Genomic DNA, 15,352 nt, shown 5'->3' with positions numbered 1-15,352 from the left:
TGCACCTGGCTCTAGCTTTAATTATAACACAGACTTATCTTCACTATTCAATGACCAAATACATTTTATAACAAATCAAGGTCATCACATAGATCAATCCTTTTACAGGAAAATGCATCAAGATATGCATATGTAATCCACTAATCTGTTCTTCCTTTACCGCTCACAATGATCATAGATTTCTCCATGAGTAAATTCATGCATGTGCCTTTCAATGTATTGTCAGGGAGTGGTATAATATCAGATGGCTGTGATAATCTTGAAACTACTCAGAAGATTGGCAAATTAGCAGTGGATGAACTTCCTTAGCGTCTGGATATTATGATTCATGAAATCTGGACAATTACAGTTTCATCAGTACGTCTGAAAAGACTATACCAATAGTACAAGCTTAAACACCAACCGACACCCCCAGTTCCAAAAATTAGGAACACTTATTACCATAATGTAAGAGATTTTGATCTGTAAGTACAATATAAGTTTCATTACTTCAATGACTGAGCCTTCTTTCTGGCCAAAAACATGACGATTCGAGGGAAGAATGATCTCCTTCTCACCTTTGGTTCAGGCATGGCATTTATTGTCTCATTCTGTTGCGAGTGTTCTCCATGGCTGCATGTTGGAGGGCTAACATGTGGAGCAGTTTCTTCTTCGTTAACCAGGATGTTTGGTTCTCTGGTCTCCTCAAAATATAAACAATCAGCTAAACCTTGAGCAGCATCACTTGCTTTCCGTTGCAGTTCATGCTCAGCTCTCCACTTCCTCAACTCTTGTTCCACACCCAATTTCCCTTCCTTGGCCTTTTCAGCCTTTTCCACGGCATCTCTTAATGCTTTCTTCTTTTCTTCTATCTTCCTATTTGCTTCCTCGAGTTCTTCTAAGCTTCTTGCCTCAGACTCCTTTGCTGATTTAATATGCTCTACGGCAGAAATCACTCGTTGATTAGCAAGCTCCTCAGCCTCATGTGCTTTCTTGCTGAGAATGTAGTACTCATCCAGTGGAAGGGTCACTCCAGTTGTGGAGTCATTAGTCTCCAATTCTACGGACTCTTTACTCTTTTCCAATGCTTCGACTGATGAGAGTGACAGCTTCTCTGATGCTTTAGCTGCTTCTGTTTCCTTTAAAGCAGCCTCTAGTCTGATCTCCATAGTACTTGCTCCAGCCTTTGCTTGTTCGGCTGCTTCTTTTGCCTGCCTTCGCTCTTCACGAGCCAAGTGAGCAACTGATTTGGCTTGATCTGCTTCCTGAGCTGCTTGTTGAAGCATCTTAGGCACATCTACCATCTTTTCTTGGGCTTCCTTCTCCTTCGTCATGATTAGTTCTACTTCAGTGTTTGTCCTGTTCAGCTCAGCCTCAAGAGACGACACAGACACAGATGCCAAACCTTCCCTCTGTCTCATGGTGGTGAGGCCTGTCACCTCTCTCTCCAGCTCACATTTAAGTGAAGAAGCTGTGACTCTTAAATGATTGACTTCATCTTTTGCTTTCTCAATGTCGGCCTTTACTTCCTCAAGCTCCTCCTTGGTTCGAGCTAATTTTGCTGGAACATTTGTCAGGTTTGTCATTGTTTGTCCTTCCTCATCTGCTTGGTGCTCTTCCCTGATGCTATCAGATTCTTTATTCAGTTTTGCTTCCATATTAGCGGCCAATTCAGCTCTCAGACTGAACAACAATGTGGAAGCTGTATCTAGCTTCAACTTCAGATCATCTACCAGCAAAAACTGCATATTGAGATGTTGCAGCTCCCCTTCAGCTTGCTTCAGCTCCTTTTCCCAGTTAAGTTTGTCGTTCTCCCATGCCAATGCTCCACTAATTCTCTGCTCTTCTGCTTCAAGATGTGCTGCCTGCGAAGATTCCAGCAAGTCCCTTATCGTGATAAGTTCTAGAGTTAGACCCTCAACAGTCTTCTCGATCTCCTTGGAAGCAGAAATAGACTCTTCAGTCTTCTCAATTGCCACATCCCTCTCATTAACTAAAGTACCAAACTCTCTTTGCAGTACTTCCAACTCATCTTTTACTGATTTTAGTTCTGTGACTGCTGTCAAATGCCTTTCTTTGGCAACCTCTAATTGTGTCTTGGCTGCAATGCTTGCATCATTGGCAATTCCTTGCTCCATCTCTTTGACCCTGAGTTCAGCAAGTTCTGAGTCCTGTTTTGCCTGGGCCTCTTGGGTCTGTGCTTTCTCCAGGCTTAGCTTGAGTTCTTCTACAAGTCTCTTGGTGCTATCAAGCTCCTTAAGTACTTCTGCTTTAGCATCTTCTGCAATTTCAGATTGTTTTTTGTACTTTGGAATTTCCTTTTGTATCTTCTCAAGTTCAAGGTGGATGCGCTGGTGCTCCTATCGGAGCCAAAATGAATAAAGTTAGAACCTTTTCATAAACGAAATGGAGGGGTTTGTACTCTGCATGGCAATGGATAACATCCAGAGTACAGAAGAATGAAGCCTTTTACAAACAAATACAATTGTAAATCTATAGCTAAAATTTGGTCTGTTATTAAATAAATAAGAGAATTGATCTTGAATCAGATACTGAATATGTACCAGATGACTGTATTACAATATCATTATCACCTTAGTTCTTCAAAGAACAAGAAAAATCATTATGAATTTAGGAAGAAGCAGTTTTGCTTTTAGTAAAACGTAGAATGTGTGGTTTGTGGCCTCTGCTTTCCTCTCTCAAAAAATAAAGAACAAAAAAGAGGAAGAAGAGAAGAAGAAGAATAAGGAGGAGGAGGAGCAGGACGAAAACATACGGAAGAGTTGACTGCTTGAGGTGAAGTTTCTTGTTTGCATGACCAAATTTTATTACGAATAGAAAGGAATCAAGGATTAGGTTTCTCAGCATTCAGGACTGTTGCCTAGGCACAGACACAGGAATTGAATTCAGAAGCATGTCCAAGTGCCGGACTCAGCATAACAGAAAAAGGAGATATGGGGATACTTGCAAAATATTTTTAAATAAACTTATATATTTAAATATTATATAAAAATATTAAAAGATACTATTCGTTAATGTTTTCGGATATGCATGTTTCACAGTCAAAGTTCCTAATATTTCCCAAAATTATTTTGATTTTTTACATTCTTGATCAGTCTCTTAAAAGTGAAGGAAAACATCACTTTTAGCATTATTGCAATGCATCAAAACAACTATTGGAAGAGTCCAACTCTCTATTAATTTCTAAAAGCTACAGTTAAAGTGACAATAACAAGTATAATGGCATTAATGATGAAATAAAAATAATCAGATTTATCTTTTGGATGAATAATTCCTTTTTCTTTTTTAATCCAGATTAATATGGGGAAATTGTATTTCTTATTGGAAGAAAACGATGGCTATTCATATTGGAACTTTGGGCTCGGCTTGTGGCACTCAATGAGAGAAGAAATATTAAAGAAAGAAATAAAACATTAAATGGAAATTCTTTTTCTCGATCCCTAAGTATGGACTCAAAGACTATGCAGATGCAACACCCACAGAAGTAAATAAAAAGAATGAATGAAGTTGTAAACACTACCTGTAAGGTTATTTCCTTCCGGGCTTTCCAATCAACGTGTGCTCCAAACTTGGTGACAGCCTCTTTAACAGATTCAAAAGGTGCTGCAGTGTCAATAAGGCCTCTGTTTTCAATGACTTGTTTTAAGTGATCAGACAACTTGGATGTTTTCTTTTGCGTACTTCCAATCACCACTTGGCTATGATTAAGCTCACTGGTCAATGCACGCAGCCTAGCTTCTGACTCTTGTAATTTGTTAGAGGCGACATAACCATTATTCATTTGAACATCATCAACTATAACAGTACTTTCATCTTCGAACTTGGGTGACTGGTTATGATATAGCTCCTCAGATTGATCCAATGTATGACGTACTGGAAGAGTGCACATTTCTGATGGCCCAGATATGGCATCCTTACAAGTAATTTCCAGTTCATTTAAAATCTCTAATGAACTAGGTGCCAGTTGGGTTGGTGGTAGGCCATCATGGAAATTATTTGGAAGTAATTCAGTATCCTTTATGACTGCTGTATTCGGATTGTTAACGTCGATTATTTCATCAATGATCAGCAAAGTAGGAGTTTCAGAATTCCTAGGGCTTTGCCGGGAACTGGAATCGACAAGAGAAGATCCTCCTGAAGAATTTCCCTCGGTGTCCTTTGCTTCCTCCATTCCACAATAACTTGGGCATTTATGAGTTGATTACTGGAAATAAATAAAAATTAAACCAAAAAAAAAAAAAAAAGAAAAGTTGGCAACTTGGCATAAATAATTTGAAAGGGTGAGCAATAGCAATGCTTATTTTTGATGTCATACAGTATTCATTGAAACAATAAAAACTCTCTACTTCCTTACGAGGAATATGCTGTTCCAACCAAAAAATGTTAAATCAATCTATATCAGCGTTCAGTTCTCAGATGGTTGAAATCGCTCATGATTTCTCCAAAATTATCTGGCTGCAGTGAGGTGAAGGGCAATAATACAGAACCAAATTTTAGTAGAACTCAGATAAAGCATGTGAAAGTTCTCTTGTTCAATGACTCTGATAGTGTGATGAACATCTAAATGGTCCAGAAAAAGAAAATGAAAAGGTTCCAAAGGATATAGGTGATGGTTTGGATTTTGGCTCATTCTGTATATCATGAATTCAGTGCAGTGAGGGCACATTGTAGGGTAATGTGGATTGAATAAGTCAAAAGTAAAAGAAAAATGCTATTTCTCTAACGGGTGAAGAGAAAGGTTTAAAACTGAAGAACTAAGAACTTTTGGAAATCTTATTGATGCTGAATTCTTCACTATGAAACTCTTTGACCCTTTCAAGTTTTGCCAGATAAAATATATGGTTTTTATATACTAATTTAACTAAGATTTTCCATACCGATTGGTGCCATACTTTATGGGGCTTAGCATATCGAACAGGTACATGGTCTTGTACCGTTCTAAATCAATATGCAGTCTTTTACTATACCGACACTTAGTATGCCTCGCCATCTCATATAGTATTGATACTTAGTATGCCTCACCATCTCATATCTTACCTCATACCGATATTATAATAGGATAGTACTGGTATAGGGTCCAGAATAGATGTGACAAACCTTGAATTTAACTGAATGGAGGAATAATTATAACCGATAAAGAACCAAAAACCATGGAATGATGAAAATGTCCCTAATGATGAATTTTTTATTATGTTTCTATTTATCTTTTCTGGTTTTGCAAGCCAAAATATATAGCTTGCATATAAATCTAAAAAAAGGGGAAATTCCAAATATGTGAACCCAAGAATGACTTAGTCAAAGTTAGATTTTGGTGAAAGATATTGTTTCATGCAGTTGGAATAGCTAAAATAAATGCTTCTGTAGTGTAATGAGAAATGATATTGTTGCGGCCAATCCCCTCGTCGTCTGGTCACCGGGAACGAGTGCCTGCAAAAAAGGAAGTCCACACTGACCGGAGGCGGCTCCGGCGGAGACCCTCCGACGGTCAAGTCAGAGAGATGACTGGGCAATAGTGAAATGAAGACAGAGAGCTCAATCGAGAGAGAGAGAGAGCAAGCCTGTTGTTTCGAAGGCCCTTTGTACTGTTGCCTTCCCCGATATATATAGTGGAGCGTGGTATGGCGCCGTCATTAATGGCGCAGACAATTGAGGAATTGTCAACTCACTGTAGACTGTCAGAGTCGCCGTGAAAGTGTCACATCATCGTGGGGCTATCAAATCACTAGGGTTAACAATGCCCTAGGTGGGATAATATCCTTAGGTGGCAGTGCCGCATGTCGCTGTCAGGGCTGACAGTCTCTGGCAGCTGTACGGCGATCGGAGGAGTCGACCGACCCTAGGTCGGTGGCCATCTGTGTGGCGTCGGGCGAAGATTCGGGCCCCTCTGATAATCAGCCGGGCATGTTGCGAGAGTCGGCCATCGGACTTCCCGGTTCAGTCGATCGGGAGAGTGGGAAAGGTCTGCCCGACCGACATATCCTCAGTCGGTAAAGGGCCGTTAATCGGCCGGTGATGGCGTCCGGTCGGTTGGACCGTCGGTCGATCGGTCGGTCGATCGGTCAGTCGGTCGATCGGTCGGTCAGTCGGTCGGTCGGGTATGTCCGATCATAAGCCGTCGTGAGCGGGGTCGGTCGGTATCCCCCAACAGTTACCCCCCTCCACTCTTGAGTCAGATGGTGCGCTGGCCGATGCCTCCATTTGGACAGCAACGCCGGGCGAAAAGGAGTGGATTCGCCGCAGGCCAAATTCCGACCGTACCGCGAGTTGATACGACGTCAGGTGTCTCATAAATACCGAGCGATTCGCTGGCGTCAAGTGTTACGTCGGTGTCAGACATCCCGTCCTGTCGGCGTCAGGTGTTATGTCGGTGTCAGACGTCCCGTCCTGTCGGCGTCAGGTGTTACGTCGGTGATCGAGTGCCGGACGATTTGGTGTCAGGCAATCGGGTGCCGGATGATTTGGTGTCAGATGGTCGGGTGTCTGGCGCCTTTTGGGGAACGCAAACTGCTGCCAAGCGCCGGTCCTGGGAGCGCGAGGCGCTGTCAGGCGTCCCATCGGAAACGCGAATCGCCGCGGGCGATTAAATTCGGAACCGCGGCCCTCTTGCCACGTGTCGAAGGTGGTTGGGGCCGACGTCCTCCGTATTAAATGAGGGCGGTGCGGCCTTCCCGGGATGGGTGCGCCGGACCATCGGGCCAAAAGGAGGGCCCGGACGCCACCACGTGTCGCCCATCCGGGGGATCTCGGTCGGCGCGTGGTCATCTTGGCCATTGAACGGCCCTATATATATAGGACCACCTGCGCTCGAAGCCCCACCCTGAACAATTTGCTGCAGAGACTCTGTCCGAGTACTCCCTCCGTCGTCGCTGGCAGTCGTCTCCCCTTTCGCTTTCTAAAGGGTCCGTTTCGGGTTCGTGATCTTCTCTTCTTTCTTCTTCTTCTTCTTCTTCTTTGGTCTCGCCTTTCTCTTGGTTCTGGTGCGATGGCCGGAAACCCATCTCGGGGGGCTCGGTCGGGAAACCCGACCGATGACCCTCGGTCGACTCCGGAAGTTGAGGTTTTCTCGCTTTCGGGGCCGAACGTTGATCGGCTTCGGGATCAATATCGCATCCCGGAGCAGTTTCAACTCTCCGCCCCAGGGGTCGGCGGTCGGGTTAATAACCCTCCGTCGGGTCAATTGGCGCTGTACGTCGAAGATCTTCGCGCGGGTCTTCGGCTTCCGATTCCGGAGTTCGTCCGGAATCTGCTGGATTATTACGGACTTTGTCCGGCGCAACTAGCGCCGAACTCTGTCCGACTAATAATCAGCTTCGCCTTGTTGTGTCAGCTTCTGCCGACCAACCCTCGCATTCTCTCTTCCGGGTATTTTTTGTGCTCCGACCCCATCCTAAGGCCCGAGGGTGGTGGCTCTTCAACCCCCGGAAGGGTCTTTCCTTCATCACTGATCTTCCATCGTCCATCCACGGGTGGAAGAACCAGTTTTTCTTCGTCTCACCTTCTTCTCCCTGGGGCTTTCCTTCTCACTGGGGCGTGCCCCGGACCGAAGCAAACGAGAACAGCCGGGTGGAAGCGGATGACCGGGAGGACTTCCACCGACTCAAGGACATGTCGGTCCTGAAGCAGAGGGAGCTTGTTACCGAACAAGCCCTCTATGACGCTGGCCTGAGCTTGGTCCCCCGTCTAGGTATCGCCCGATCCATCGATTGTCTTTTCATTCGGCTTTCGTTCTGGTTCTTATATTAATATTGCTGTCGGTACCGCAGGGACACCTCCGAGGATGAGGCCGACCGACGTCGAAATCTGACAGTACGCGCCGAGGAAGAGGCCGGCATCGGGGGCCGGACCTTCGCGTCCGCAGAAGAAACCTTCCACGGCGGCGCCGACCGTCGAGGCATCGACGACCGACCAGTCGGAGCCGGTGATAGCGCTCGTGGCTCCGGCGGTGCAACCGGAGGAGCGGCAGGCGGAGGAAGCGGCGGAAGGGACATCAGTGGCTTCGCCGGCGGGTGTGGCGTCGGACGACGTTCGGGAACCCGAACATCATCCGACGGCATCTGCAGCCGCAATGGGGGGTGCCGCGTCAAACTCGAGCATCCCCTCCCTACCGGATCCGCTGGTTGGGGTGGCCGATCGGGGGAAAGCCCCGATGGACCCTGCAGACGACACGAGGTCGGGGAGTCGCACAGTGCCGCCCAGCGCTCAGTTCCCCGAAGGGGCATCGGCGCTGGCCGACCACAACCTGGCCAGGAGGCTGTGCCAGGGGATCCTCCTCCTAGCCGACGTGGAGGCGCTGAGGTCTCGGCAAGTGACCGAGATGTTATCCTCGTTCTACCCGACCATGGTCGAGGTAAGTACCGCTTCGCCTCCTCTTTCCTTAATATTTTCATTATTTTGCTTTCCTGACGAAACGCTCATGTCGGCAGCTGATCTACACCATGTCCGAACTTGAAGCCGGGTACCGGAGGTTCAGGAACGTCCGGACGGCTTGGAAAGACAGGGCGGCGGTCGAAGCCGACCAGACAATGCTGGTCGACCATCTGAAGCAGTCGACTGACCGAGAGATGAAGTTGGTGGACGAGGTCTCTCGTCTCGGGTTCGAGCTAAAGTCGGCTCGGAAAGAAGTCAAACACAAGAGTCGGACCGTGCACCGTCTGCGGCGTGAGCGTGACGGCGTTGCCGCCGAACTTGAGGGCGAGCGCGAGCAGCTCCGGGTCAGCCTGGAGAAGCTCGCCAAAGCTGAGGAGGATCTGTCAATCGCCCAGGCCGACGCCGACATATCGAAGGCAGAGGCAGAGTCGGCAAAGGACTCGCTCGGTCGGGCGGAAGCGGAAGCAAGGTCGGTGAAGGAGTCGGCGAGTCGGGCGGTGGACGACTTCCGCACCACCGACCAATACCGGGAGGAGTTATTGGAGTCCGACTTCACGTCGTACCGGGTGGGGTACGAGGATGGTCGGGATGCGGTCCAGGCCCTGTACCTGGAGCTGGACCTCAGCGGTATCGTCCTGTCGGGAGCCGAGGACCAAGCCACGGAAGAGATGGCCGACCCGTCGTCGGGAGGCGTCGCCATGGCCGGAGGGGCCGTCCAGGAACAAGTTGTCGAAGGAGAGACGGCTGCAACTCGTGACCCGACGCCGGCTGCCAGTCCCTCACCGACCGACGATCCTGCTTCGACCGTCGACCCAGCGCCGATCGCGGTGGACACGTCGGTCATCCCCGAGCTTCCATCGGTCGAGGAGATTGACTCGGAAGGATGACCGCGGCCTCGTTGTCTTTTATCCTTTTTGTTTTTTCTTCTTAGAACACTTGTAACTGGGCTTCGGTCTGACTTTGTAAGCTTCTTTTGATCTTGAATGAAATCAGTCTTGGACTTAAACTTTTTTCCCTCTGCCTGTTTTTCTTTCTTTCATGTGTTGTAGAATGCATCTGAACACGTAAGTTGCCAACTCATATAGGTCGGTTAGGACGTTCGGCAACTCGCGCCGTCACGAAGGTAGAACAAGTCCCGACATTGGATCGGCCTTCAATGGTCGAGGCCGTAAGTCGGGCATCCTTCCCCCGACCGCGCGTCGGGCGCGTTCGTTGAGTCAGAAACCGACCGACCGCCGGATAAAGGTTCGGTAGTCAGGTCCCTTCCGATGTGTTCAGTCGAATGTCGTCCGGCGTATTTAGTCAGGGGAACGTCGATAAGTCGGATCCCGATACTCTTGCGACGGGTACTTATACTGCGCCAAATGATATACGGTGATAAGCCGAATATCTTCTGGCCGGCCGTAGCTCGGTCGGTGAGTCATGAATGCGACTGAGGTCGCATCGTGTGATAGATGGTGGTAAGCCGAATATCCTTCGACCGGCCGTAGCTAGGTCGGTAAGTCGCGAGGGCAATCGCGTAGGCATTCCGTCTTTCTTTGGTCAGGGCTCAGTCGGTAGGTTAGCCGATTGTCTGGTCCGAAAGTACGATCGTAGAAGGAGTGTCAACTCCCGTCAATATAGATATATCGGTCCTTGTAAGGGTCCGATGTATCATCGACGATGGTGCCGTCGGTTTCAGGCGGATACCAAGTCCGAGTCGGCACGTCGGGGCTCGACCTTGGTGAGCACCGATCGTCAGTCGAAGAGTTAAAACTCTGAGATTTCAAACTGGATTCGTATTCCGAATGAACAAGTACAAAGTTCATTGATGATACAACTTCAGGTTGTCGGTGTTCCATGTTCGGGGAATGGGTTTCCCTTCCAGAGTCTCCAGTCGGTAGGCCCTCGGACTATAGGTGTCTGCCACCGTGTAAGGCCCTTCCCAGTTCGGAGCCAGCTTTCCTTAGTCCAGGGGCTTCGAGACCTCTGCCTTTCTCAGGACTAAGTCACCAGGCCTGAAAAGCTTTGGTCTGACCTTGGCGTTGTAATACCGGGCTACCTTCTGTCGGTATGAAGCCATGCGAAGTTGAGCCTCGTTTCGCAGTTCGGGGAGGAGGTCTAAGTCGGCTCTCCGATAATCAGAGTTGTCCGGCTCTTGATACCGCTCAACCCTTGTAGACGACAGCCCGATCTCGAGTGGGATCATCACTTCCGTCCCATAGGCCAAACCGAAAGGCGACTCCCCGGTCGGTACGCGGGGAGTCGTTCGGTAAGCCCACAGAACGGAGCCTAGCTCGTCGGCCCAGAGGCCTTTGGCTTCGTTTAGTCGGGTTTTGAGCCCGTGTAGTATGGTCCAATTGGTCACCTCGACTTCGCCGTTGGACTGTGGGTGCCCGACCGAAGTCAGTCGGTGCGTGATGTGAAATCTTGCACAGAAATCTCTGAAATCTTGATTGTCGAATTGCCGTCCATTGTCGGTGATAATGGTATGCGGCAATCCAAACCTGAAGATGATGGATTTTTGGACAAAGTCCTCCATCTTTCGCTCGGTAATCCGCGCCAGGGGCTCGGCCTCCACCCACTTGGTGAAGTAGTCGATGGCGATAACTATGAACTTTCTTTGACCCGATGCTGGAGGGAAAGGACCGAGAATGTCGACCCCCCACTGGGCAAAGGGCCATGGAGCGACGATAGGAGCGATTTGGCTGGCCGGTCGGTGCTGCACGTTAGCGTACTTCTGGCAAGGTTCGCACCTCCGGACCAACTCAGCCGCGTTCTTCCTCATGGTGGGCCAGTAGTAGCCCTGTCGCAGGACCTTGTAGGCCAGAGACTTGCCCCCCAAGTGATTCCCGCAGATCCCTTCGTGCACTTCTCGGAGAGCATAGTCTGCGTCGATCGGTCCCAAGCACCTAAGCAAGGGAAGGGAGAACGACCTTTTGTAGAGTCGGCCATCCATGATCACATATTGGGAGGCCGACCATCGGAGCCGCCTGGCCTCCGAGGGGTCTTCAGGACCGATCCCGTCAGTCAGGAACTGGATAATCAGATCCATCCAGCTTGGTTCGGCTGTTAGTTGTAGTACTTCTTCGACCCGATCAATGCTCGGCTGCTCGAGGTTCTCCACGAACGTCCGACCCAAAGAGTCGAAAGCCGAAGTCGCCAGTCTGGAGAGTGCGTCGGCACGGGCGTTCTCCGACCTAGGGATGTGGGAAATTTTAAAATACCTGAGGCACGCTACGAGGTCCTTCACTTTCTGGAGATATTTGGCCATGGTCGGATCTCGCACCTCGAATTCACCTTTGACCTGCCCCATGATCAGCTGAGAATCAGAGAATGCCCGGAGGCTGTCGACGCCCAGTTCCCTTGCCATCCTCAAGCCGGCGAGGAGCGCTTCGTACTCGGCTTGGTTATTGGAGGCTTTGAAGTCGAATCGAAGGGCGTACTCGGTGACTACCCCATCCGAGTTGGTGAGCAGGAACCCAGCCCCGCTCCCTTGAGCGTTTGAAGCTCCGTCGATGTGCAGTACCCAAGTGGAGATCGGGTCTGGCTCGGAGACCGCATCTCATCTCGAGTCCGCAGCTACCGACCCTTGGTCGGTGGTCGGGCACTCGTCGATGAAGTCAGCCAGGACCTGAGCCTTCAAGGCAGGCCGCGGTCGGTACTGTATGTCGAACTCGCTGAGCTTCATCGCCCACTTCGTCAGTCGTCCCGATGTGTCCAGTCGGCGCAAGATCGCCCTCAGGGGCTGGTTGGTGAGAACCACTATGGCATGAGCCTGGAAGTATGAGCGGAGTCGTTGTGCGGAGACGGTCAAGGCGAAAATCATCTTTTTCGTCTCCGAATATCGGGCTTCAGCGCCGCGGAGTACTTTACTGGTATAGTAGATAGGCTGATGGGTTCGGCTCTCGCTTTCTCGGACGAGCACCGAACTGACCGCCTCAGAGGAGGTGGCCAAATAGAGATACAAGGTCTCCCTGACCTGCGACTTCACGAGCAGCGACGGGGAAGCCAAGTACTTCTTCAGATCTTCGAAGGCCCGTTGGCACTCATCCGACCAAGAAAAACCCTTCGCCTGCCGCAAAGTTTTGAAAAACGGGAGGCACCTTTCAGCTGATCGAGAAATAAACCGCCTGAGAGCGACGATTTTTTCGTTCAGCTGCTGGACTTTCCTCTTGGTGTTCGGATGACGCATGTCGATGATCGCCTTTATTTTCTCAGGATTGGCCTCGATCCCTCTCTGAGAAATGAGGAATCCGAGGAACTTCCCCGAGGTTACCCCAAAAGCGCACTTAGTCGGATTCAGCTTCATTCGATGTTGTCGTAGAGTGCGGAAGGCCTCTTCGAGGTCCTGAACGTGATCCGAAATCCATGCACTTTTCACCAGCATGTCGTCTACGTATACCTCCATGTGGTGCCCGATCTGGTCTTTAAAGACCTTATTGACAAGTCGTTGGTAGGTGGCGCCGGCGTTCTTCAGCCCGAAGGGCATCACTCGATAACAGTAGAGGCCCTTGGGGGTCACGAAGGCAGTGTGCTCCTCGTCTTCAGGCACCATCCAGATCTGGTTGTACCCGGCAAAGACGTCTATGAAGCTGAGCAGTCGAAATTTGGACGTCGCATCCACCAGCTGGTCGATCTTTGGATGTGGAAAGCTATCTTTTGGACAGGCCCGATTCAGATCGGTATAGTCGATGCAAATCCTCCACTTTCTGTTGGCTTTCTTGACCATGACAATATTGGCGAGCCAATCGGGATATGTGGCTTCTCTGATGAAGCCCGCCTCGAGCAGCTTGTCCACTTTTTCATCGATGGCCCTCTGTCTTTCGGGAGCAAAGGACCTTTTCTTCTGCCTCACCGGCCTCATCGTCGGGTCGATGTTGAGTCGGTGGGTTATTGTCTCTGGGGGGATGCCCGACATATCTGCTGCCGACCAAGCAAATACGTCGGCATTGGCCGTTAGCAGCTCCGTCAACCGTCGCCGTTCGGGTTCTGGCAGTTGAGACCCGACCCATACCTTCCGGTCGGGGTCTCCTGCAATCGGGATTGACACGAGTTGTTCAGCCGACGAGCCCCGTTCTTCCTCCTCCCGCTGGTCTAGTTTGTTGATCGTCAGGGAACCCCTCAACTCGTCGTTCTGAGCGGAGATCTGGAAGCATCGGCGAGCGAGCTGTTGGTCCCCGCGCATCTCTCCGACCCCGTTCCTTGTCGAAAACTTAACGAGGAGATGGTACATCGAGACGATCGCCTTGAGGGCGTTAAGTCCGGGTCTTCCAAGTATGGCGTTGTAGGCCGAAGGCACTTGGACGACCGCAAAAGTCAAATGAACTGTGCTTTGTCGTGGTTCGGTGCCGACCGTCACGGGCAGGGTAACTTCACCTTCCGTTGAGACGGCATCCCCGGCAAAGCCTATCAAGGGCGTAGAGACCCTCTTGAGTCGGTCGGTAGATAGTCGCATCCGGGAGAAGGTCGAGTAAAACAAAATATTTGTCGAACTTCTATTATCTACAAAAATTCTTTTTACATCATAGTTTGCTATTATTGCCGAGACAACAACAGCGTCGTCGTGGGGAGTTTGGATGCCTCGAACGTCCTCCCCCGTAAAAGTAATCACGTCGTCCAGGCACAGCTTCTTCATGGGTTCCCCTTCAGCAGACGTCCCTGGGCTGAGTCGCTTGGAAATCATATTGATGACCCCGGCCGTCGGCTGATTGGTGGTCGCTTCCTCAGTTGGCTGGGGTCGTCGGTCGGCCACAGGTCGAGTCGGCGGGTTCCTCCAGAATTTATCGAGATACCCTCGGCGGATGAGAGCTTCGATCTCATCCTTAAGCTGGATGCATTGCTCGGTATTGTGGCCGTGGCCCCGGTGGAATCGACAGTACTTCCATCGGTCGAGACCTTTTGCCTTCAAAGGCGGAGGCCATCGCAGATATTCTTCCCCCTCGATCTCCATTAAAATCTGCGCACGGAGAGCGGAGAGAGGAGTGTAGGAGTCATACCTGGGGCGTGCCGGCCTTGGAGTCTGCCGTCGGGGCGACTTTTGATTTCATCGCGGGGGCGAGACTCGACTATCAGTCGGGGGCCTGCTAGGTTCGGCGGGGTCTCGACCCTTCCTTCGCTTTTCCTTCGGACCCTTGAACTCGGTCGAGCGCCAGTCGGAGGCTCCTTCGTCCGCGCGCATATACTTGTACGCGCGCTCCAGCAATTCGGCATATGTACGGGGGAGGGTCTTGTCCAGGGAGTAGGTGAATCGGGACGCCCTCAGCCTCCATTTCATGGCTGAGATAGCCATGTCTTCGTTGAGGTCTCGGACCTCAAGCGTGGCCGTATTGAATCACACCACGAAGTGTCGGAGCGTCTCATTTTCTCCCTGTTTGAGGGAGAAAAGGCTGTCCGACGTTCGCGCGGCTTCCGGCTGGTGCTGAAGTGAGCCACAAAAGAGTGCTCGAACTGCCCGAAGGAGTGGATACTTTCCGATCGAAGACCAGAGTACCAGGCCCTGGCAGCCTTGCAGAGTGTGGCAGGGAAGCCGATGCAAAAGAGAGCGTCGGTTGCCCCCTGAATCGTCATGAGAGCTTTATTGCTCTCCAGGTGATCGATTGGGTCGGTGGAGCCGTCGTATGGCTCCACGTGCGGCATCTTGAACCGACTGGGGATCGGTTCGTCGAGAATGAGTCGGGAAAGAGGTTGGGCAGTCTGGAAGTCGACGTCGTTTGAAGACTTCTGCCCGTCCACCTGCAACTGTGCAAGCCGACGATCGATTTTCTCAAACCTACGTTCGTAGTCATCCGTCCGCCGGTGCTGGGAGACTCCAGGAGTGGAGTCTCGAGAAGATTTCGAGAGGGAGACAGACGACGCTCGTGGTCGCTTCTCCTTCCTCGCCCGTTCCAGCAGGGAGGGAGAGAGCTGCTGGGACTGACGGGCATCGCGCCGTGGCTGGCCCTCCTCCGCTCCTTGAGAGCGCTGTGGCAAGCGCTCACGCGGAGGTGACGGGGATCGGCGCGGG

The 15,352-nt window shown here is 50.5% G+C and overlaps 1 protein-coding gene across 1 annotated transcript; it reads right to left on the bottom strand.

The window, feature by feature from the left end:
- Positions 1-285: 285 nt before the first annotated feature.
- LOC105060940 (protein WEAK CHLOROPLAST MOVEMENT UNDER BLUE LIGHT 1) lies at positions 286-4,197 on the bottom strand. Its single transcript, XM_010944829.3, has 2 exons — positions 3,521-4,197; positions 286-2,339 (listed from the first exon to the last, which is right to left on the bottom strand). Exons 1-2 carry the CDS (start codon positions 4,169-4,171, stop codon positions 486-488), a joined length of 2,505 nt encoding a protein of 834 aa, XP_010943131.2. The 5' UTR covers positions 4,172-4,197; the 3' UTR covers positions 286-485.
- Between the last annotated feature and the right edge of the window lie 11,155 nt (positions 4,198-15,352).

Source organism: Elaeis guineensis, chromosome 13 (genome assembly GCF_000442705.2).
Source record: "Elaeis guineensis isolate ETL-2024a chromosome 13, EG11, whole genome shotgun sequence".
NCBI classification, from domain to species: Eukaryota; Viridiplantae; Streptophyta; class Magnoliopsida; order Arecales; family Arecaceae; genus Elaeis; species Elaeis guineensis.
This window is presented reverse-complemented; position numbering and strand designations above follow the sequence as displayed.